Source organism: Sus scrofa, chromosome 5 (genome assembly GCF_054392235.1).
Source record: "Sus scrofa isolate SSC_HxYL_T2T_F1_AM1 chromosome 5, Sscrofa_HxYL_maternal_Yorkshire_Landrace_v2.0, whole genome shotgun sequence".
Taxonomy (NCBI): domain Eukaryota; kingdom Metazoa; phylum Chordata; class Mammalia; order Artiodactyla; family Suidae; genus Sus; species Sus scrofa.
In genome coordinates this window covers 25629870-25651593 of record NC_139387.1, presented here as the reverse complement: position 1 = coordinate 25651593, position 21724 = coordinate 25629870, and the positions used below count along the sequence as shown (strand labels likewise).

General features: G+C 48.3%; 3 protein-coding genes across 4 annotated transcripts; 2 read left to right on the top strand and 1 right to left on the bottom strand.

Moving 5' to 3' along the window:
• Window positions 1-733: 733 nt before the first annotated feature.
• Window positions 734-2673, top strand: APOF (apolipoprotein F). Its single transcript, XM_084956072.1, has 2 exons — window positions 734-825; window positions 1060-2673. Exon 2 carries the CDS (start codon window positions 1077-1079, stop codon window positions 2019-2021), a length of 945 nt encoding a protein of 314 aa, XP_084812198.1. The 5' UTR covers window positions 734-825; window positions 1060-1076; the 3' UTR covers window positions 2022-2673.
• Window positions 2674-3119: 446 nt separating this feature from the next.
• STAT2 (signal transducer and activator of transcription 2) lies at window positions 3120-19111 on the top strand. 2 transcript variants are annotated; one of them, XM_085024734.1, is made up of 24 exons: window positions 3120-4552; window positions 5110-5482; window positions 6446-6599; window positions 6927-7022; window positions 7198-7287; window positions 7379-7454; window positions 7878-7963; window positions 8127-8275; window positions 10224-10382; window positions 10491-10583; window positions 10795-10854; window positions 11262-11282; window positions 11786-11879; window positions 12158-12205; window positions 12299-12382; window positions 12528-12626; window positions 12729-12864; window positions 12992-13044; window positions 13194-13288; window positions 14250-14386; window positions 14565-14747; window positions 14966-15023; window positions 16381-16727; window positions 16992-19111. In XM_085024734.1, exons 2-24 carry the CDS (start codon window positions 5352-5354, stop codon window positions 17135-17137), a joined length of 2595 nt encoding a protein of 864 aa, XP_084880860.1. In that variant the 5' UTR covers window positions 3120-4552; window positions 5110-5351; the 3' UTR covers window positions 17138-19111.
• On the bottom strand, window positions 18159-19724 carry IL23A (interleukin 23 subunit alpha). Its single transcript, NM_001130236.1, has 4 exons — window positions 19554-19724; window positions 19236-19337; window positions 18421-18567; window positions 18159-18320 (listed from the first exon to the last, which is right to left on the bottom strand). Exons 1-4 carry the CDS (start codon window positions 19722-19724, stop codon window positions 18159-18161), a joined length of 582 nt encoding a protein of 193 aa, NP_001123708.1.
• Window positions 19725-21724: the final 2000 nt, after the last annotated feature.

Sequence of the window (21724 nt, the reverse complement as noted above, 5' to 3'; positions counted from 1 at the left end):
ACTCCACTAGTTTTTTTTTTTTTTTTTCTTTTTCGGCTGCCCCTTGGCACATCAGATCTGAGCCACAGTTGCAACCTATGCTGCAGCTGCAGCAACCACAGATCCTTTAACCCAGGGATGGGACCAGGGATGGAACTTGTGTTCAGAGACACTGCAGATCCTGTTGTGCCACAGCAGGAAGGAACTCCTAATTTTTATTTTTTATTTATTTATTGTCTTTTTGTCTTTTTAGGGCCGCACACATGGCATATGGAGGTTCCCAGGCTAGAGGTCTAATTGGAGCTGTAGCTAGTGACATACACCACAGCCACAGCAATGCCAGATCCGTTTCTGCGACCTACACCACAGCTCACGACAATGCTAGATCCTTAACCCACTGAGCAAGGCCAGGAATTGAACACACAACCTCATGGTTCCTAGTTGGATTCGTTTCCGCTGCACCACATGACGGGAAATCTTTTTCTTTTTTTTCCTCTCCTAATTTTTAAACTGAAAAGAGAAATAAAATAGAAGAGAATCATAGACATCTAATCATTTCTGATTCTGGGTTTCCCAGTTCCTATTATGTCATAGAGTGGAAATGTGGCAGGGACCTGTAGAAAATGCAAAAAACAGAGTTTTAGTTATTGAGGTTGAGTGTGTGACAAGGGGACAAAGTTTGAGAAGCCAGTACAAATAGACAAATATTTGCATATATTACAGCTCTTACTGATTGTAGGGGAAAGCAAAACCTACTTTCTTCATGACGGAGGAGTAGGCAGAAAGGGATTGAGGAGCTACCAAAACTACCAAAGTGATCTTACTTCTCAATCACTGGACTGTGCGGTAATTTGGGGCCCCCTATAAGTGGGTGGAAATAAGGCAGAGGAAGACCCCAATGACCTAAAGATGAAGAAGGCCAAGTGGGAACAATTGGGCTACGTTTCCTGATTCTTAGGCCTTTACTAAAAAAGAACAGAAGTTTGGAGGTGATAGATGAGGTATGTCCTGTGTTGTGGGCTCCTTTCAGACCACAGCCCTTAGGAAACTTTGTATGTTTCTGGTTTCTCCCCTCTCCAGCTAACTCTATTCTGGACATGTGTGGTCTCAGATTCATCACCGTGCTAGTTGAGTTACTTCTTTGCTGCTTCCTGCTACACGCTGTGGATGCCATTTCATATGGAAACAAGACAAAATTCTTGGTGCATCTTCCTTCATCCTTGGGATCCTGGCCACCTTCCTCAGACCCCTTGTCTTGCGAGACCCTGCTCCCCAAATCCCTGCCTGGCTTCACCCACATGGCCCCTCTACCCAAGTTCCTGATAGGCCTGTCACTGATGATTGCTCTGGAGAAAGCTGGCTGTCAAGCTGATGTACAGGTCCTGAAGCTTCAGCTCTACCGCCAGGGGGGTATAAATGCTACAGAGATGCTTATCAGACATCTTCAAGAACTTGAGAAAGGCAGAAGCTCAGGTAGGGGAGTATCAGCGGATGCCCTGTCTTCTGCTCTGCAGCAGTGGGCCGAGGAGCAGACAAGCCCAAAGAGGGCTCGTCGATCCCTCTCCATCAAGGACTGCGAGCATGAGAAGGAGCAGAGTGTGCACAATATAGTCCAGCTATTGCCGGGAGTGGGAACCTTCTACAACCTGGGCACGGCTTTGTATTACGCTGTTCAGAACTGCTCCGACAAGGCCAAGGAAAGAGGCCGAGATGGGGTCATAGATCTGGGTTATGACCTCCTGACAGCCATGGCTGGATCGTCAGGGGGGCCCTGGGGAATACTGATCAGTACTTCACTTAAACCTGTAGTGAAGTCTGGGATTCATCGTGTGATCCAGTATTACAATGAGAGAGAGGTGAAAACCCCTCCACCAGAGACCAGCAAGGAGGTCTTGGGGAGCACCATAGCCATGGGTGACCTGGAAGAAACAGCTACCGTGACCCCTTTGGTGTCAGAAGTAGTAAGTTCACCTCCTTACTGGTGGTGGACCTTATTCAAGGGCTACAACTCAGATCCTGGCTTTGGGAATCCTGCGATATAAAAGAAGGTGGTAAACACATTGGCTAGATCTAATATTCTGACAAGTTTGTATGTGCGTGTTCAAAATCCATATATCTAATTTGTTATCAAGGAGGAAGGCAGTGCCGTAAAATGTAGGAATTTCAAATTTTGTTGTTCAGAATCAGAGGATTTGACTTAGAATCCAGGTTCTACTCGTTAGAGCTTTGATCACTAGCTAGTAATTTCACTTCTTTCTCCAAACTCAGTTTTTTAAATTTCTTTCTTTTTTTTTTTTTTTGCCTTTTTTTTGTTGTTGTTGTTGCTGTTGTTGTTGCTCCCGCGGCATATGGAGATTCCCAGGCTAGGGGTTGAATCGGAGCTGTAGCCACCGGCCTACGCCAGAGCCACAGCAACGCGGGATCCGAGCCGCGTCTGCAACCTACACCACAGCTCACGGCAACGCCGGATCGTTAACCCACTGAGCAAGGGCAGGGACCGAACCGGCAACCTCATGGTTCCTAGTCGGATTCGTTAACCACTGCGCCACGACGGCAACTCCCAGTTTTTTAAATTTCTAAAGTGAGGATAATGATTTTCACCTCAATGAGTTTTGTGGAAATTAAAAATTATACATTGTGTAAATGCTTAGCACAGTGCCATCAATAAACAGTTTTTTTTTGTTGTTCTTATTACTTAAGCCCTCCCCTTCCTGTCCCAAAGTAATGAAAATCAAAATCCATTTCGCTTGTTAGTTTAGCGCCTCTGAGCGCATGAGCGAGTCTCACTTCCGCGGCTTTTTTGTGGGTTCTCGGAAATCAGCTGTTTCAGTCCTGCGCTGTTCTTTTAGTTGGACACCTCCCTCCCGCAGACATGGGGCGGGGCTTACTTGAGAATGTCTACCAATCAATGCAGCTGGAGGAGTGGTTTAGGCTCCTCTTGTCCCGCCCCGCGGAGAGGGAGGAGTCGTGGTAGCGCCAATGAGCTCACAGCCTGCGGAAGAACTTGGCTGAATGGCAGCCAGTGTCAGGGTGCACAGCTGGGAACGGCGAGCTCCAGAGTTCAGCGGCTTACCCAAGCTTGCAGCAAGGGGGCGGGGCCGAGAGGCGGGCCGAAGTCGAGGGCGGCGCGGGAGGCCCTTGTACTGGCGCTCACTCTGGGGACCGGAAGCCTGAACCCGAGCTGCTGGCATAGAGCAGGGTCTGAGACCCTAACAAGGTATGGACCCTCAGAGGGCGCGCGGGGGTGTGGGTGGAGGCATGAGTTTCTTCCTATGTAGGGAGGCAGGCCCCGGCATGTACGTCCCGGAGGGGTCGGACTCTGTCTCCAGGTTGAAGTGGGAGCTGTCAGCTACTTCATCCTCCTGTCCAACCTAGATCCCCAACCCTAACTTCCCCTTCCCAAAATACCCCTGCAACTTCCGAGACCCAAAACCTGGCATCAGTTGCATTGGTTCATTGTCTTAGCCAAAGCTTTTACATTCTGGTCTGTGTTATTTTTGATCCTCATCAAACAAACACTCCACTGTCTAAAGGTATAATCCTTATTTGTTAATGTTAAGATACGGAAAGGTGAACCGATTTACCTAAGGTCACACAGTTCATTTCAGAAAAGCTTATTGAGCAGGAAATAGGCACCTAAAAGAGTGACAGATTACTGGAGAAAAAAAGAGTTTACAGCCCTTAACCTCAGTGTTTGTAACCAATTTGGGAAGACCAGATATTTGGGGTTTGTTTTTCATATTTAAGCCTTAGGGTTTACTTGCCAGCTTTCTAATACCAGCTTTCTAATACCAGCTGATTCGTTTTTTTGGGAACTGGGGTCTCATCTTTGTTTTTGGAAGCAAAACCAGTACACAGTTTAAGAAGTCAAGTACCACCAAAGGGTAAATGAAATGAAAAATAGGAGCCTCTGCCCAATCCTTTCCTTACCCTGTTCCTACTGCCCAGTAGAAAGGCAGCTCATGAATATTCATACTGGTGGAAAAGAATCTCTCCACCCCAAGCATTTGATTTGTAGTAAAATCATGTGACCTTTTTTTAGACCACAAATGTGGGTGTTGATTCTTTTTTTGTTAGGCTCAGGCAGTAATAAGTTTTGATTTCCTAACAGACAGATGGCAGTGGGCAGGGAAAGGTACAGAGAAATATTCTTTTTCCTTACCCAGCATGTTTGGTGACAGGCAAAACCCACTTTTGAGTGAAATGTCTCACAGAGTTGATACTCTACATGAAGAATTGAAGATTGACAAAGATCATCGTAAAAGTGTCACAATCTTAGAGGTTGAGTTACGCTTTGCATAGTGTTTAAGCATCTTTTAGAATGGAGCTCCTCCTTCCAACATGGAGAGCAGCTTATAGCATGTACCTTATCTCCAAGGAGGTTTCAGCCCCTGATAAAGCTTTGGGGCCAGCAGGGTAATGCTGAGATAAATACTTACGACTGACCTTTAAATGCTCCAGCATAAATGAATACAAACACAGACAAATAAATTTAAAATAAATTCATTGAAGGAAATAGATGAAATAAAGCTCATAGAAATATTCAATGTTTCGGAGTTCCTGTTGTGGCTCAGTGAGTTAAGGACACCACATTGTCTCTGTGAGGATGCTGGTTTGATCTCTGCCCTTGTTCAGAGGGTTAAGAATCCCGTGTTGCTGTGGCTATGGGGTAGGCTGGCAGCTGCAGCTGCAATTTGACTCCTGGCTGGGGAACTTCCATATGCCACAGGTATGGCTGTAAAAAGAAGAAAAAAAAAATTCAATGTTTGTTGAAGCTAAATGATGGGTAAATGGATGATCTTTGTACTATTCACTCTACTTTGTTTTATGTTTGAAAAGTACCATTGAAACAAAAAGGCTTACATATTGAAGCTCTTAAATAGTACTCCCTGAAAGAATGTGCACTAAATTGATAATAGGGGTTACTTATGGAGGGGAGGAGAAGGGATGAGGATTGGGAGTGGGATTAATCTAGACTTTAATTTTTTTTCTGTATTTTTTCTTACCTGTATAATTAAAATGTTTTAAATTTATATAACAAATAATCATGAGGAGTTCCTGTTGTGGCTCAGTGGTAACAAACCCAACTAGTATCCATGAGGATATGGTTTGATCCCTGGCCCCACTCAGTGGGTTAAGGATCTGGCGTTGCCATAAGCTGTGATGTAGGTCATGGATGTGGCTCGGATCTGGCATTGATGTGGCTGCGGCACAGGCCAGCAGCTGCAGCTCGGATTCAACCCCTTGCCTGGGAACTTCCATATGCCGTAAGTGTGGCCCTAAAAAGCAAGAAAAAAAAATAATGAGACTGGATGATTTAATCCAACAAAATTTCCAACTGGGAACCTGCATCCTTCAGATTCAGAGGCCAAATGGCGCAGTGGGAGATGCTGCAGAATCTTGACAGCCCATTTCAGGATCAGCTGCACCAGCTCTACTCAGAGAGCCTCCTGCCAGTGGATGTTCGACAGTACTTAGCTGTCTGGATTGAAGACCAGAACTGGTGAGGCCTTCAGCCTCATCCCCTTGAGGGGGATGAGGAAAGTGGTTTCTTTCCTCTAAGTCTCCAGGATCCTGGAGACACTGAGGGAGGGAAGGGTTTGGAAGGCTTCAAGATAGTAGCAACCTGGGAGTTCCCATCGTGGCTAAGGAGTTAAGAGTGTGACTAGTGGAGTTCCCATCATGGCTAGCAGTTGACAAACCTGACTAGTATCCACAAGGGCATGGGTTCGATCCCTGGCCTTGCTCAGAGGGTTAAGGATCTGGCGTGAGCTGGGGTGTAGGTCGCAGATATGGCTCGAATCTGGTGTCGCTGTGGCTGTGGTGTAGGCCAGTGGCTTCAGCTCTGATTGGACCCCAGCCTGGAAACCTCCATATGCCGCAGGTTTCGCCCTAAAAAGACCAAAAAAAAAGAGTGCAACTGGTATCCATGAGGATGAGGGTTTGATCCCTGGCTTCACTCAGCGGGTTAAAGGATCTGGCTTTGGAGTTCCCATCATGGCACAATGGTTAACAAATCCGACTAGGAACCATGAGGTTGCAGGTTCGGTCCCTGGCCTTGCTCAGTGGGTTAAGGATCCAGCATTGCTGTGAGCTGTGGTGTTGGTTGCAGATGCGGCTCAGATCCCGCATTGCTGTGGCTGTGGCATAGGCTGGCGGCTACAGCTCTGATTAGACCCCTAGCCTGGGAACTTCCATATGCCACGGGAAGCAGCCCTAGAAAAGGCAAAAAGACAAAATAAATAAATAAATAAATAAAGGATCTGGCATTGCCACAAGCTGCAGCATAGGCTGGTTGCAGATGTGGCTCAGATCTGGCATTGATTGCTGTAGCTGTGGTATAGGCCCACAGCTGCAGCTCTGATTCAACCCCTAGCCTGGAACTTCCATTTGTTGCAGGTGCAGCCATTTGAAAAAAAAAAAAAATCCTGCAGAGATACTAATCCTTGTCCTTCCTGGTCTCCAGGCAGGAAGCTGCACTGGGCAACGATGATTCCAAGGCTAACATGCTGTTCTTTCACTTCTTGGACCAACTGAACTATGACTGTGGCCGCTGTGGCCAGGACCCTGAGTGTTTGTTGCTACAGCACAACTTGCGAAAATTCTATCGGGACATTCAGGTACTTGGAGGAGCTGGGAATAACAAAATATGAATGGGAACTGAGCGTAGAGGAGTATGTTTTAGGGTATGGACCATGGAACAAGACCTGGAGGTTCAAAGGGCCAGGGAAAGATCTGGAGAAAAGGGGACAGAGTGTGGACTTGGCAGAGAGACGGGCAGAGTCTAGATGACCCTGTTCAGAAGAGGCTAGAATTTGGGACACCAGTGTTTCAAGGCTTGGGACCCTGAAGGAGGGCGAAATACTGAGGTCACTGGTGGGGAGGATCTGAGGTGGTAGTTCATTGCAGTTGAGTTAAATCAATCCTTTCTCTTCCCCTATTGGCAGGCCATTCCACAGGGCCCTACTCGGTTGGCTGAGATGATATTTAATCTTCTTTTGGAAGAAAAAAGAATTTTGATCCAGGCTCAGAGGGCTCAGTTGGTGAGAACAATTTGGTGGTGATGTTGAAAGCACTTGGATTAGAGAGGGACCATGCAAAGGACTCAGGAAATGTATCTCAGAACAAGATCCCTCCACATCCTATGGTATAATTTCAGGCTTGGATTTCAGGGGGGAAAGGACAGCATTGAAATGTGCTCAGAACCTCTTATTTCAGGAGCAACAAGAGCCAGCCCTTGAAGCACCTGGGGAGAACCAGCAGCATGAGATTGAGTCCCGGATCCTGGAATTAAGGGCTATGATGGAGGTTGGTAGATGTGGCAATAGCCAGGGTGGGCAGGACTCAGCCTGCCTCTTCCCACAGAAGCAGCCTCATCTGGGTTTCATCTCCTCTGCAGAAGCTGGTGAAATCCATCAGCCAGCTGAAAGACCAGCAGGATATCTTTTGCTTTCGATATAAGATCAAGGCCTCAGGTAGGAAGTACATTGAGGGGTGGGAATAAGGTGCCTACTGGGAGGCCAAGGATAGACTAGAGCAGAAGGGAAAAGCTCCAGTAAGCAATACTCACCTTTGGCTACATCTCAGTGGTTATGGTCCTGCTGCCATGCAAAGCGGGAAGTGCTAGGATATATTGCAGAGGTCAGGCTGGAGGTGTGGCTGAGCAACAGCTAGTGAATGTTGGAGGAGAGGCTTGGGAAACTGCCCTATCAGACTGAGTGGACTTCTGGTTCTAGCAAGACCATTCAGAATTCACCTGAAAGCCCAGAGGTGCCTGTGCGCTTTGCTTTCCCCTTCTTCTACCCCCCTCCTGACTCTCACTGAGGTCTGGGTTGGGAAGGAGCGGGGGAGGATCCCTAGATCTGAGTACTTGTCTCACTCCTGCTCCTGCCATCCAGCGAAGACACACTCTTTGGACCCCCATCGGACCAGACAGGAGCAAGTTCTACAGGAAACTCTCAATGAACTGGACAAAAGGAGAAAGGTGGGAAGCAGAGGACAGAAGGAGTGGGCAGCAGGAAACTGGGGAAAAGGAGGCATCTGGGAGCTCTTGTCTCCTAGCCCAGGCTTCTTTGTCTCTTCATCCTTAGTTGGTTGGTGGCGGGTGATGGTGAGAAGCTCTTGGTACTCACTTTACATCTTTCTAGGAGGTGCTGGATGCCTCCAAGGCACTGCTAGGCCGATTAACTACCCTAATCGAGCTATTGCTGCCCAAGTTGGAGGAGTGGAAAGTCCAGCAGCAGAAAGCCTGCATTGGAGCCCCCATGGATGGAGAGTTGGAGCAGCTGGAGAAGTGGTGAGAGGCACCTGCCCGCCGTCGCGTTCACCCAGCCCTAATTCCTAACTACCCCCCTGTGCTTTGTAGGATATAATGCCCTGTATATGACAAGAAGTATTGCCCTCCTTAATCTCTGCTTCCCAGAATGAACCCAGCTCCCTTATCTGACTGCAGCTCTGCTCTGCTCTTCATTCTCACCACCCAGGGAGCCCAGAGCCCAGTCTTTGCTTTGGGGAAATCAATGAATTAATCCATAATCCAGTTTCTCCTTCCTGTTTAATCACCTGAGAAATATCTTTTTAACTTTTTTTTAGTGCAAATAATGCCAATTATTTTATTATTATTATTATTATTTATTATTATTATTATACCCAGAAAGTTTCTATAATATCATTAAACAAAAATTGGGACTTCTCTGGTGCCTCAGTGGGTTAAGGATCTGGCATTGTCACTGCTGTCATGTAGATTCACTCCGTGGCCCAGGAACTTCCACATGCTGTGGATGTGGCCAACAAAGAAAGAAAGAAGAAAAAACTGAATCATACTATTCATACTATTTTGAGACCTGTGGGTTTGTTTGTTTGTTTTATTTACCAGTATGCTATATTTACTTTTTTTTTCTTTGTCTTTTTGCCATTTCTTGGGCCGTTCCTGCAGCATATAGAGGTTCCCAGGCTAGGGGTCGAATCGGAGCTGTAGCCTCTGGCCTACGCCAGAGCCACAGCAACGCAGAATCCGAGCCACGTCTGCGACCTACACCACAGCTCACGGCAATGCTGGATCCTTAACCCACTGAGCAAGGCCAGGACCCGAACCTGCAACCTCATGGTTCCTAGTCAGATTTGTTAACCACTGCGCCACGATGGGAACTCCTGTTATATCTACTTTTAATGGCTGTATCATAGCTCCCTTCATGGAAGTAATATAATTTAATGAACTATGTTTGAATGCTTAGGTTGTTTTTATTTTTTTTTTTATTTTAACAATTTTATTCATTCATTCCTTTTTTTTTTTTTTTTTTTTTTTTGCCACCTGCAGCACATGGAGTTCCCCAGGCTAGGGATCAGATCCAAGCCACAGTAGCAGCAATACCAGATCCTTAACCTCCTGTGCTGGGCGGGGGATAGAACCTGCATCCCAGTGATCCCAAGATGCCACTGATCCCATTTTCCCACAGTGGGAACTCCCATCCATTCATTTATTTATTTTTTGGCCACACCCACAGCTAGCATGCAACCAGGCCAGGGATCAGACCTGAGCCATAGCAGGGGCCCAAACTGCTACAGTGACAACACAGGATCCTTAACGCATTGCACTGCAGGGGAATTCCTAAGTTGTCTTTAATTTCTTGCTATTGTTTTCCAGTAAACTATTTTATATTAATTTTATTGTGACAGAAAAAATAACTAAAGTATCCTTCAGCATATTTGAAAGATAACTATTATTTAAATATTTTCTCATGAGAAAATTTATTATAATTTAAACTATTAAAAATGTAGGGGGTTCCCATTGTGGCACCTCGGAAACGAATCCAGCTGTATCCATGAGGATGCAGGTTCGATCCCTGGCCTCACTCAGTGGGTTGGCAATCTGGCGTTGCTGTGAGCTGTGGTGTAGGTCACAGATGAAGCTCAGATCCTGTGTTGCTATGGCTGTGGTGTCGGCTGGCAGCTGTAGCTTCAATTCGACCCCTAACCTGGGAACTTCCGTATGCCACAAGTGCAGCCATGAAAAGAAAAAAAAAAGTTTTTACTATGTTAAATATTTCACATGTGAAAGTAGCTTTGATTTTCATTCCTTGAATTATGAATAATGTTGAATAATCGTGCATATGTTTCCTGGATTCTTTTTGTGTGTGTCCTAATCAATTTCTGACTGTCCACCTAGTTAAAGAGGAGCTCTTGGAGCCTGTTTGAGGATTCTAGGAAACTCATGGAGTCTCTGTTCCTTGGATTCGCTCACCCAGGTTCACAGCTGAAGCAAAGCTATTGTTTCACCTGCGGCAGCTGCTGAAGGAGCTGAAGGGATTGAGTAGCGTGGTTAAATATGATGAGGACCTTCTGTTCAAAGGGGTGGACCTGCTGAAGGCCCAGGTCACAGAGCTGCTACAGCGCCTGCTCCACAGGTCTAGAGGCCAGGGAAGGACCTTGAGGGAGGCCAGAGGGAGGGAACAAGGGGAGCCATTCTTACAGATACTGACCTGTATATATTCTGTCCACATCTTTCTCCCCAGAGCCTTTATAGTAGAAACCCAGCCCTGTATGCCTCAAACTCCACATCGACCCCTCATCCTCAAGACTGGGAGCAAGTTCACTGTCCGAACAAGGTTGGCGTTTCAGAATTATTCCTGCTTCCTTTTTCTAGCCCTGGCACTGTTTGTTTTCTGGCTTTACAGATCTTCCCACTCCTGGCTGTTTCTTCTCTCTTCCCCCCTCAATCCACTTATTCTAATCTCCTCCCTTATCTTTTTCAAGATAAGGTTTATCCCAGGGGGTTGAGGTTGACCACTTTCCCCCATCCACCTCCCTCCCCTGCAGGCTGCTGGTGAGACTCCAGGAAGGCAATGAGTCACTGACTGCAGAAGTCTCCATTGACAGGTAAGTTGGGCAGGGAAGGATGGGACCAAGGGGTGGCCAGGACATGGGTGGTGAGGTGGAAAAGACACCTACTCTTCATGGTAGGGCCCTGGGCCTGTGTTCTTCCCCCTTCCGTTCCTACCTCATAGAAGTAGCTCATCCCTTTTGTGGAGTACTTCCTATGTGATATGTAGCTTGTCAGGTACCCAATTTAATTGTCATAGGAACCCCATGAGTTAGGTACTATCAATGCACTGTTCAAATATGAGAAAACAAGTTCAGAGAATTTATGTCTCTAGTGCAAGGCCACATAGCTGATAAGCTGTAGATTTGGGTTTGAACCCAGGTGTGTCTGATCCTGAAGACTAAATTCCTAACATCTGTACTATTTTGCTTCCCAGTGATTTTTTTTTTTAATTTCTTTGCAGGAATCCTCCCAAATCACAAGGGTAGGTGCCTGATGGGGACATTGCAAACATTTGTGCAGTGCGTGACCTGCACAATCACATGTGGCAACCCTGTCAGGGCCGCAAACAATGAGGAGATTGATTTGGGTGGTGTATGGACAGAGGGAGAAGGGGAGGTCTGAAATGAGGTGGAACTTTCGGAGCTCCTGTCGTGGCTCAGAGGTAACGAACCTGACTAGTATCCATGAAGTTGAGGGTTTGATGTTCCCTGGCCTCCCTCAGAGGGTCGGGGATCCGGCGTTGCTATGAGCTGCTGTGTAGGTTGCAGACAAGGATCAGATCTGGTGTTGCTGTGGCTGTGGTGTAGGCAAGCAGCTGCAGCTCTGATTTGACCCCTAGCCTGGGAACTTCCATATGTTGCGGGTATGGCTATAAAGAGACAAAAATAGAAAAAAAAAAAATGAAGTGGAACTTTTGTCATTTTCCTGCTGAGTTTTTAGAATAACTGCTCCTGACCTCCATATATCTTCTTCCTCCTGGAATAGTTTCCGGAAGTTCAACATTCTGACCTCTAACCGGAAGACTTTGACCCCTGAGAAAGGGCAGAGTCAAGGCTTAATTTGGGACTTCGGCTATCTGGTAAGAAGAGACGGTATCGGAGTTCCCTAATAGCTCAGTGGGTTAAGGATCTGGCATTGTCATTGCTGTGGCGCGGGTTCAAGGCCTGGTCTGGGAACTTCTGCATGCTGTGGGTGTGGCCAGGAAAAAAAAAAGAGGGAGATGGTATCTTAAGCTTGTTGTCCAGTGTAACAGGCTGAGTGTAGTTCCTGGGCCTTGGAAAATCCTAAAGGCAAAGCAGGGGTTCCAGGGAACCTGGGGTCCCTGCTCTGGCATTGTCTCTCCTCTGTAATCTACAGACGCTGATGGAGCAGCGTTCAGGTGGTGCAGGAAAGGGCAACAATAAGGTGAGGGCAACAACGGAGCGGAGGTGGGGGGGAGGGGAGGTAGGAGGAACTTGGGGAAGGGCACTCTGATCACGGCAGCTTCTGCTTTCCCAGGGGCCACTGGGCGTGACAGAGGAACTACACATAATCAGCTTCACGGTCAAATACACCTACCAGGGTCTGAAGCAGGAACTGACAGTGAGTGAAAAACAAGCGCATTGGGGGAGGACACCAGGAGGGGTTAAGCAAAAGCCTCTCGGGTGGGATGTTATCTGGCCCTTATCAGGTGTCTGCAGCTAAAAACATCACATCCCCTCTTCTGTGATTCCTGTCTCCTCCCCAGACGGACACCCTCCCTGTGGTGATCATTTCTAACATGAACCAACTCTCAATTGCCTGGGCTTCAATTCTCTGGTTCAATCTGCTCAGCTCAGACCCCCAGGTAGGAGGCGCGGCCAACAGGTGAAGGGTGGCGAGGTGGGGCATGGAAGCTTGGTACCAGGGCACCGCTTCTGAGCCACCCTGTCCCATTCCACCTCTGCAGAATCAGCAGTTCTTCTCCAGCCCCCCCAAGGCCCCCTGGAACTTGCTGGGCCCTGCTCTCAGTTGGCAGTTCTCCTCCCACGTTGGCCGAGGCCTCAACTCAGACCAACTAGGCATGCTGAGGGACAAGCTGTTTGGTACAGACCTCCTTCTTTTCTCTTTCCCCAGCCTCAGCCTGCCCCTGTCCTGTCCGTCTTTTCTTTTCTGTCCCAGGACCCTTGGCCCCACCTCATTCTGTCCTCTGAACTGTCTGTCTGCTCCCAGGGCAGAACTCCAGCACTGAGGGTCTGTCATTGTCCTGGGTTGACTTCATTAAGGTAACTCCCTGCATCCGTGCAGTTAAACCTTGCCCCCCCCCACCCCCGCCCGCCCTGTGCCCATCCAATTACTAGTCCTTTTCCTATCACTCCTTCCCCACAGCCAGGGCAACTCCACATCTCTTCCCGTCTTTCCATTTCTCCCTCAGCGAGAGAGCCCTCCTGGCAAGCTACCATTCTGGACATGGCTGGACAAAATTCTGGACCTGGTACATGACCACCTGAAGGATCTCTGGAAAGATGGGTAGGGCTTTGGTCAGCCTCTCTCTCGCTCCATCCCTCTACCCCCACCCCACCTCCACCCCCATCCCCACCCTTGCCCAGGCCCAACGGCCTTTCTGGGGCTTGAGAGTGGACTCTGTGCGCCCTCATGTGGCAAATAGGGAAGAAAGCAAAAGCCAGTGCAAGGTCACAGCCCCCTCACGTTTGCAGTAATAGTTTCAAAACCAAAACCAGTATCTGTCAAACATCCATGGTGTCCCAGAGCCTACTGGGTGCTCTTTTTTTTTTTTTTTTTTTTTTTTTTTGGTCTTTTTAGGGCCATACTAGCAGTATATGGAGGTTCCCAAGCTAGGGGTCAAATGGAACTGCAGCTGCCAGCCTACGCCACAGCCATGGCAACACGAGATCCGAGCCGCATCTGCGACCTACACCACAGCTCACAGCAAACGCTGGATCCTTAACCCACTGAGCGAGGCCAGGGATCGAACCCGCGTCCTCATGAATATTAGTTGGGTTGGTTAACTGCTAAGTCACGACAGGAACTCCTACTGGGTGCTCTTTATGAATTTTCTCATGCAGTCCTTATAACCCTGTGATGGGTGTTGCCACCCTCTAGTGAAGAAATGAGGCTCAGAGAGGTTAAAGGATTATGGAGAAGGTGGGGGGCAAGTGGAGTTGAGATTCGAACCTTCAAACCCAGGCCTGCCTGACCCCACGCCCATGCTTTCCACCACAGTGCCTGCCCATTCGTGCAGCGCTTTGCCTCTCTTGTACAAGGGGCTTTTCATCCATGTGACCTCACTGAAGCTTCACACCTCTTCCAGCCCTGGCACGTGGGTATTGTTAGTAAAATGAAGTGAGTTGGCCCACATGGAAGAGATTGTAACAGTTGGACAGAGCCAGGGTGCAAACCTGGCACTCTCTCCCTAATACAAGGGGAGCAGGGAGGCAGGAGGGACTCACAGTGGCTCTCTGTGCCACAGACACATCATGGGCTTTGTGAGCCGGAGCGAGGAGCGCCGGCTGCTGAAGAAGACCATCTCTGGCACCTTTCTGCTCCGCTTCAGTGAAACACTGGAAGGGGGCATTACCTGCTCCTGGGTGGAACACCAAGATGACGGTCAGCTGCTCTGCCCTGCCATTCCCACAGCCTCTCCTTTCTGCCCCTCTGCCTCCCTTTGGTTTCCCCGGCTCCGTCCTGAATCCCTCGGCAGGTGTGGGGTTGGATGGCCAGGATGGGGAGCACCCAGGCCCAGCCTCTTCCCTCAAGCCTGCCTGTTCCTACATCCGCTCTCCAGACAAGGTGCTCATCTACTCCTTGCAACCCTTCACCAAGGAGGTGCTGCAGTCCCTCCCACTGACCAAAATCATCAGCCAGTACCAGCTGCTCACTGAGGAGAACATTCCTGAGAACCCACTGCGCTTCCTCTACCCCCGAATCCCCCGGGACGAGGCTTTTGGGTGCTACAACCAGGAGAAAGGTGAGGATTGTTGACAGACAGGGATCACAGGCATCCACAAGTCCAGCTCCTCCATTCAACAAGGGAAAACTGATAGCCAAAAAAGTTAAGGGATTTGTCTCTGGGATATGGCTAGCTAGTAGGGAGACATGACTGTCAGGGCCATCTGCACTAGGGGACCTTGGGGCTTTGCATCCAATCCACTGACCTCCCCCGCTTCCTGTGTCTGTCCCCCAAAGCTAATCTCCAGGAACGGAAGAAATACCTGAAACATAAGCTCATCGTGGTCTCTAACAGGTGAGATACAAACTCTGCTCATCTTCCCTAACCCTTTTTGGCTGCTATCATGACCCAGACCTGCCCAATTCCAGTCTTTCTGGCCTTCTCTCCTACTGACCCCCACTCGTCAGCCCTCCAGATTTTTTTCTGCTCTTCTAGTCTCTTTCCTCTCTCTTTTCCTGCTGCCATCCTTGGGTTGTCTCCCAGGGGTTCCCTGATAATGATAGGCATAATCACTGATGATAGTGGGCATGATACTAGATTTTTTGTGCGTGGCCACACCCACAGCATATGGAAGTTCCTAGGCCAGGGATCTAATCTGGCGTAGGTCACAGCTAAGGCAACACTGGATCCTGACCTGCTGCACCACAGTGGGGACTATGGTATTAGTTTTTTTTTTTTTAGGACATAAAAAATATTTTAACCCTTGGAGTTCCCTTGCGGTGTAGTGAATTAAGGATCTGGTCTTATCACTGCAGTGGCTTGGTCGCTGCTGTAGTGTGGGTTCTATCCCTGGCCCAGGAAATTCTACATGCCATGGGAGGCCAAACAAATACATAACTTTAATAAATTTAATCCTTTTGAGAACTTTTCTGAGTCAGTAATAATATTCACATTTAATGAACATTTATTATATGTCAGGCACTGGGATAAATGCTGTGTGTTCATTTTCTCATTTATTGAATCTTTGTAATAGTCCTATGAGCCAGAAGACACTCTTATTACTGATTTCTTTTTTTTTTTTTTCCCCTGTGTTTTTGCCTTTTTCTAGTGCCGCTCCCACTGCTTATGGAGGTTCTCAGGCTAGGGGTCAAACCGGAGATGTAGCCACTGGCCTACGCCAGAGCCACAGCAAGGGGGGATCTGAGCCGCATCTGCGACCTACATCACAGCTCGTGGAAATGCCAGATCCTTAACCCAATGAGCGAGGCCAGGGATCGAACCCGCAGCCTCATGGTTCCTAGTCAGATTCCTTAACCACTGCACCATGACGGGAACTCCATGTTATCACTGTTTTCAGCTGAGAAACCTGAGGTTTAGTATGGTGAAGTGACATGTGTCAGGTACATGGCTAATCACTGTCAAATTCTAAAACCCTGCTTTTAAACCATCCTACTGCCTCTCAAGTATTAATGAGGTATTGTTGTTCCCTTTTCACAAATGATAAATCTGAAGCTCAGAGAGGTTAGGTCACTTTGCCTAAGGTCACCCAACTAGTAAATGATAGGATTCAAACTTTGGTAAGCCCGACTCCAAAGACCTCGTTCTTAAACCCTCTGCTTTGTTGCCTTTTTAGACTAGAGAGATAGCCTCTGATTCCCCACTTTACCTAAACAACTGAGCCCTTGTCCTTTGTCTGTATTGCGGTATCCAGACAGGTGGATGAGCTGCAACAACCGCCGGAGCTTAAGCTAGAGCCAGATCTGGAGTCATTAGAGCTGGATCTGGGGTTGGCGCCAGGGCCAGAGCCAGGGGTAGGCCTGGACTTAGAGCCACTGCTGGAGGCAGGGCTGGACCTGGGGCCAGAACTGGAACCCATGCTGCAGTCCACTCTGGAGCCTGTGCTGGAGCCCATACTAGATGAGGTATTGCAGGGAGTCCCAGAGCCAAACCTGGGACCAGAACTGAAGCTGGAGCCTATTCTAGAGCCTGTTTCACAGCCAGTGCCAGAGCCGGATTTGCCCCATGATCTGAGACACTTGAACACTGACGAAATGCAAAGTAAGTGATGAGAGGGGACACATTCCCTTTCCCAACTCAGCTTCCTCACCCACCACAGAAATAGACTGAGCTTTAAGCTCCTCATTGGAGAGAGGCTGATTTCCCTCTGATTCCTTTTATTAGGAAATGTACACACCCCTACCCCACCTAAGTGCTCCCTCTGGCCCTATCTAGCCCTCTTGCTGCCCTCCTCTCTTACTTCCCCTGCTGGTGTGGGAACTCCTTGTTAAGATCAGGACCTGACTTCTTTCTCTGACTATCCAGTCTTCAGAAATAGCATGAGGATTGAAGAAATCATGCCAAATGGTGACCCACTGTTGGCTAGCCAGAACACCAACGTGGATGAAGCTTGTGTCTTCCACCGGAGCCATTTCTACACGGATGGGCCCTTGATTCCTTCTGACTACTAGGAACTATATTTCCTCTGTTCTATCCATATATTTTGCCCCTCCTACTCCTCACAGCGTGATGTTGTTCTCCAAGGATGGGAAATCAGTGCCCCTTCTAAGCTGGGTTAACCCTGGGATTTGGAGTGAGAGGTAGAAGCATAACATGGGTAAGGAAGAGGTGCCAGTGAATTAGAACAGATGTTGGCTGTAGTTCCAACTAGGAGCCCAGAGGCTGCCTGCTGTGCTGGGAGGTATAGGCATTCGGGGGCAGGCCAGGGCAGTTAGAAGGCACTTGGAGGGTTCAGGGAAGTGGCTTCTTTCCCGGATGAAAGGATTTCCAATATTTTAGTACCTGACAAGGTTAACCTGGTGCCCACTTCATCTTCCTGGAATGCTTTTCTGCTCAAAACAGCTGTGACTTCTGATCCTGCAGTGATTTGGGACTCCGTCTTTGGTCAAATACATTCTTGGCCCGGAAAGCAAGGGAGAAATCTCTGGGTCATGGAGTGAGAAAGGACCACACTTAGGAGCCCCACTTCCCAACTGCAACCCCTTGTAATCTCATTCAGCTTGCTTAGGCATGTAGGGATTAAGGCCAAAAAGATCCCAATTACGCTATGTACCAGGGGATCATGAGGAAAGATCCCTCTCTGCCATAGCCCTGCAGAGTAGAAGGATACATTTTGTAGTCCTTTGGCCCTATTTTTCCATTCTATTTCTTTTTCCCAACAAACCTAGAAATTAGACTTAGATATCCACATAAATAAGTCTTTATTGAAAAACATCATAATTCAGTATAAATATAATAAATAATCTTCCTTCCCAAACTGCTGCTATGGATAAATAATCCCCAAATTTCCCTTCCCATCTAATAAATATTCAACCTTGTCCTAGGTCAGCATCATAAATCAGTCAGTGTAGGTAAGTTTTCAACAGAGCAAGTCCCATTAAAATTAATGGATTGATGAACTTGTTGGCTCATAGCTTCATTTTAGCATTGCTGAGCAATGGAGGTCTTGGTGTCATCCTTAAGCTGCTGGCTTTACTGGCTCAGAGTTGCTGCTCCATGGGCGAAGACCCGGGCAGCTACAGCCACAAAGGCCTGGAGGCTGCGAAGGATCTTGAGGCGGAGAAGGAGGCGTTGCCAGGGCTGGCTGGGACTGGGGCTTGGCGTCTGCTCAGTCTCCCAGTGGTGACCCTCGGGCTGAAAGGACACAGGACACTAGTAGAGAGGATCCTTCACCCCCCAGGCACTGTCTCTGACACCTGCAAGCCACCCCCCGCTCCAGGCCCCTAGTTTATACCTGCAAGAGTTGCCTGAGGCCCAGTAGGGAGGCGTGAAGCTGGCCCACAGAGCCATCAGGGTGTAGAGAAGGCTCCCCTGTGAAAATGTCTGAGCCCAGCAGCTTCTCATAAAAAACCAGGCCTTGGTGGATCCTTTGCAAGCAGGACTGGGGAGAAAAGGCAGTGAAAGAAAAATACCTTCTAATTACTGCATCTGCTGAAGACCCATCTGATTCTTGCCATTCCTAAACACGGCTATGATGTGAATGTTTGCATCCCCACAAAATTCATACATTGAAATTCTGGCCCCCAGTGTGATGGTATTAGGAGGTGGGGCCTTTGGGATGATTAGGTCATGAGGATGGAGGCCTCGTGAGAAGGATTATTGCTCTTATAAGAGACCCACAGGGAGTTTCCTTGTGGTGCAGCATGTTAAGGATCAAGTGTTGTCACTGCAGCAGCTCAGGGTGCTGCTGTGGCATGGGTTCAATCCCTGGCCCAGGAACATTCACATGCCACAGGCATAGCCAAAAAACAATAATAGTAAATAAATGATAGGTAGGTAGGTAGATAGATAGATAGAAGAGACCTACAGAACTTCCTAAAATACAAGAACTCTGCATCCTGGAAGAGGGCCCTCAACTATGCTGGCACTCTGATCTCAGATCTCCACTCTCCAGAACTGAGAAATAAATGTCTGTTTATAAACTACCCAGTCTTTGGTTTGTTATTTTAGCAGGTTGAATGGACAAAGACAGAAGTTTTCCTAAGTCACTTTGGGGTCCAGTTCTGTCCCCAGTCCCCTCTTCCTTGTGGCCCAGCCTCATCTTAGTACCTGACTGTTGTCCCTGAGTCCCTGAGGATCACAGCCATCCCCGCACTGGATATGGGGGACTTCACTTGTAGTCTCATCATCTCCCTCTTCTCTTGGTAGATCCTGGAATGGAAGAGGGGTGGGAAGAGTGAAGAAATAAGTACCTTCAAACCCCACCTGGATCCTCAGGCAGTGACTCTCCCTAGATCCCTGCTTCCCGTCCTCTCTTACCTCCTGATGGCCTTTAACCCTCCAGCTTCCACCCCAGGCCTCAGTCTCCCACTGCAGCCTTGGAGAGCTTAGATAGGCTTCTGTTTGGTCCCAGAGGTTGCCACTCACCACATGTCCCATTGGTAGATGTGCAGTCCAGGCCAGCGTGCAGAGCTGCTGTGAGAGCTGCTGGCCTTGAGCCCAAGCAGGGCTGCTGCCCTCAGGCACAGCCCGGCCCTGAGAGGTCCAGGGCAGTAGCAGCAGCAGCAGCATCAGCATCACAGCTCTGCTTCCCAGCATCTCCTTGCCTGCTTTTCAGATCTGGCTGGTTCCGTTCCTTTCAGTCCCTGTGGAGTCTCTGTCACTTCTTGCTCTGAGCCTGTTCTGCGCACCTCTGGTTTGGATCCCTCTGTTGTTCACCGAGTTTCTGAGCTGCTTCCTGTAGATTTTCTCTTGTCTCTGAGTCTCTTTTTAAGGTCCCCGCATCGTAAAACCCGCCCTTTATACTAGCAGGTGACTCACAGCAGGTGGGATTCCCCTCCCTGCATCATCCCCCTCCGTGGAGAGCCCAGGTAAGCAGCCTCAGTTCCAGGGGAAATGAATCGTGTGGTTGCTGTGGCTGGAGGCCTGGGATGGGACTTGTGTGTAATGCTCTCCAGGAATCAAAGTGGCTGTGGAAAAGGGTAGGGGTGGGTGTAACAAATATTTAAATGAATCTAGTCTTAAGTTCCTTCCTGTTTAACCTTTCCCACATCTTTTTGCCTCCAGAGCGATATCTTCCCTCCCTTCAAAACTAATTTCCTCATCTCCTCCTGCCTGAGTAAAAACCAAAACAGAAGCATGCGTTCATCTCTTAATAGGATGGTTAGCTGAGTTTGGAATGAAGTTTGGTCCCCACCTGATGCCCTCAATCTAAGAATAAGGGGGCTTTTTCTTCTCTATTGGGAACATTTTGATTTCCACTGGGAGAGAATGGATATGAAAGCACTTTGTGAACTATGAAGCCACATAAGTTCAGTATAAGGTATTATTTTTCCCTCACCTCAGGCCTCACTTTGGAGGATAGGAGGGCTATGGGAGGGCGAGAGCTGTTGCTAAGAACCATCTGACTGCTCAACTTTAGTGGCCCAAATTTCATGGGCTCTGTGGAATTCAGGTGATTTGGGGCGGGGGCGTGGGGGGGGCAGTATAAGCCAAGGCTAGAAATCCAACTGAGTCATTCCAATACCCAGCCCCTTCCCCGTGGCTAGAAGTCCAGGAGTTCTGGGTGGTTGAAGGTGCACAATGTCAGTGACCCCGGCTCAGTCCTTCAGCCTGTTGCATCCGTGGGTAAAATCCGCTGATACTGATTTCATCACCATCCCTGATGCAACATTAAGTGAAACAGCTGAGACTGTGAGGTTGGGCGTGGGTGTGGAGGGTGGTCCAAATCTGGGACTGCCCCAACCCCAGTGGAGGGTCCCAGGACAATTTGGACGTCAGAATGAGGCCATGGATGACCACACAGATAGCTCCCAAAGCCTTCCCAACAGCTTGATCCTTTTTCTCTGAAAAACTTACACTTGACAGAGGTCTCCCTTCCCTTAGGACTATTCAGAACTGCCCAATGAAATTACAGATTCAAATATGACTCTGTGGTAAATCCATCCTTTAGGTAAAACATTTCCAGCATCAGAGAGATTACCTCAGTTTGAAGGAGAAATGGTTTGCCTTTCTTTACATCGGTGGATACACATGGAATAAGGAAATTGAGGTTGGGTGGGGGTAGGAGAGCTCACCTCAGGTTTGTATAATGTGTCCCATGCTTTTCCCACCTCTGGTTCCCATTCTGGGAGCCCTTTAGGATAGGAGATGGAAGGTGAAAAGGAGGAGGAGGAAGTGGAGCCCTGGGGGATGGGATGAGAGGGACAAGGGTGAGTTGGAGGCACGGGGCTTTGTTTCACTTCCTGGTGCTTCGGGAGTTGGATAGGAAGCAAGGTTGGCGGGGCAATTGTGGGACTGTTCTGTAACAGGAACTACTTCCAGGACTAGATCTGACCTGGAGCTGCAAGGAGCCCTTGACGTCAGCAGGACCTCAACCGTTATGCAAACTACATTGACAAGACACTCCCAAGCAGGCCTTTCCAGTTGGATCCCCAGATGCCAAATCCAGTTGAAGTTTCCCCAATTGGTTAATAATGACGGCTTATCTCACTTTAAGCCAGGTACTTGATTTAAGCACTTTTCATGTATTAAAATCATTTATTTCCCATAACCCAACAAGGTATTATTATCCCCATATTACAGATGAGGAAACTGAG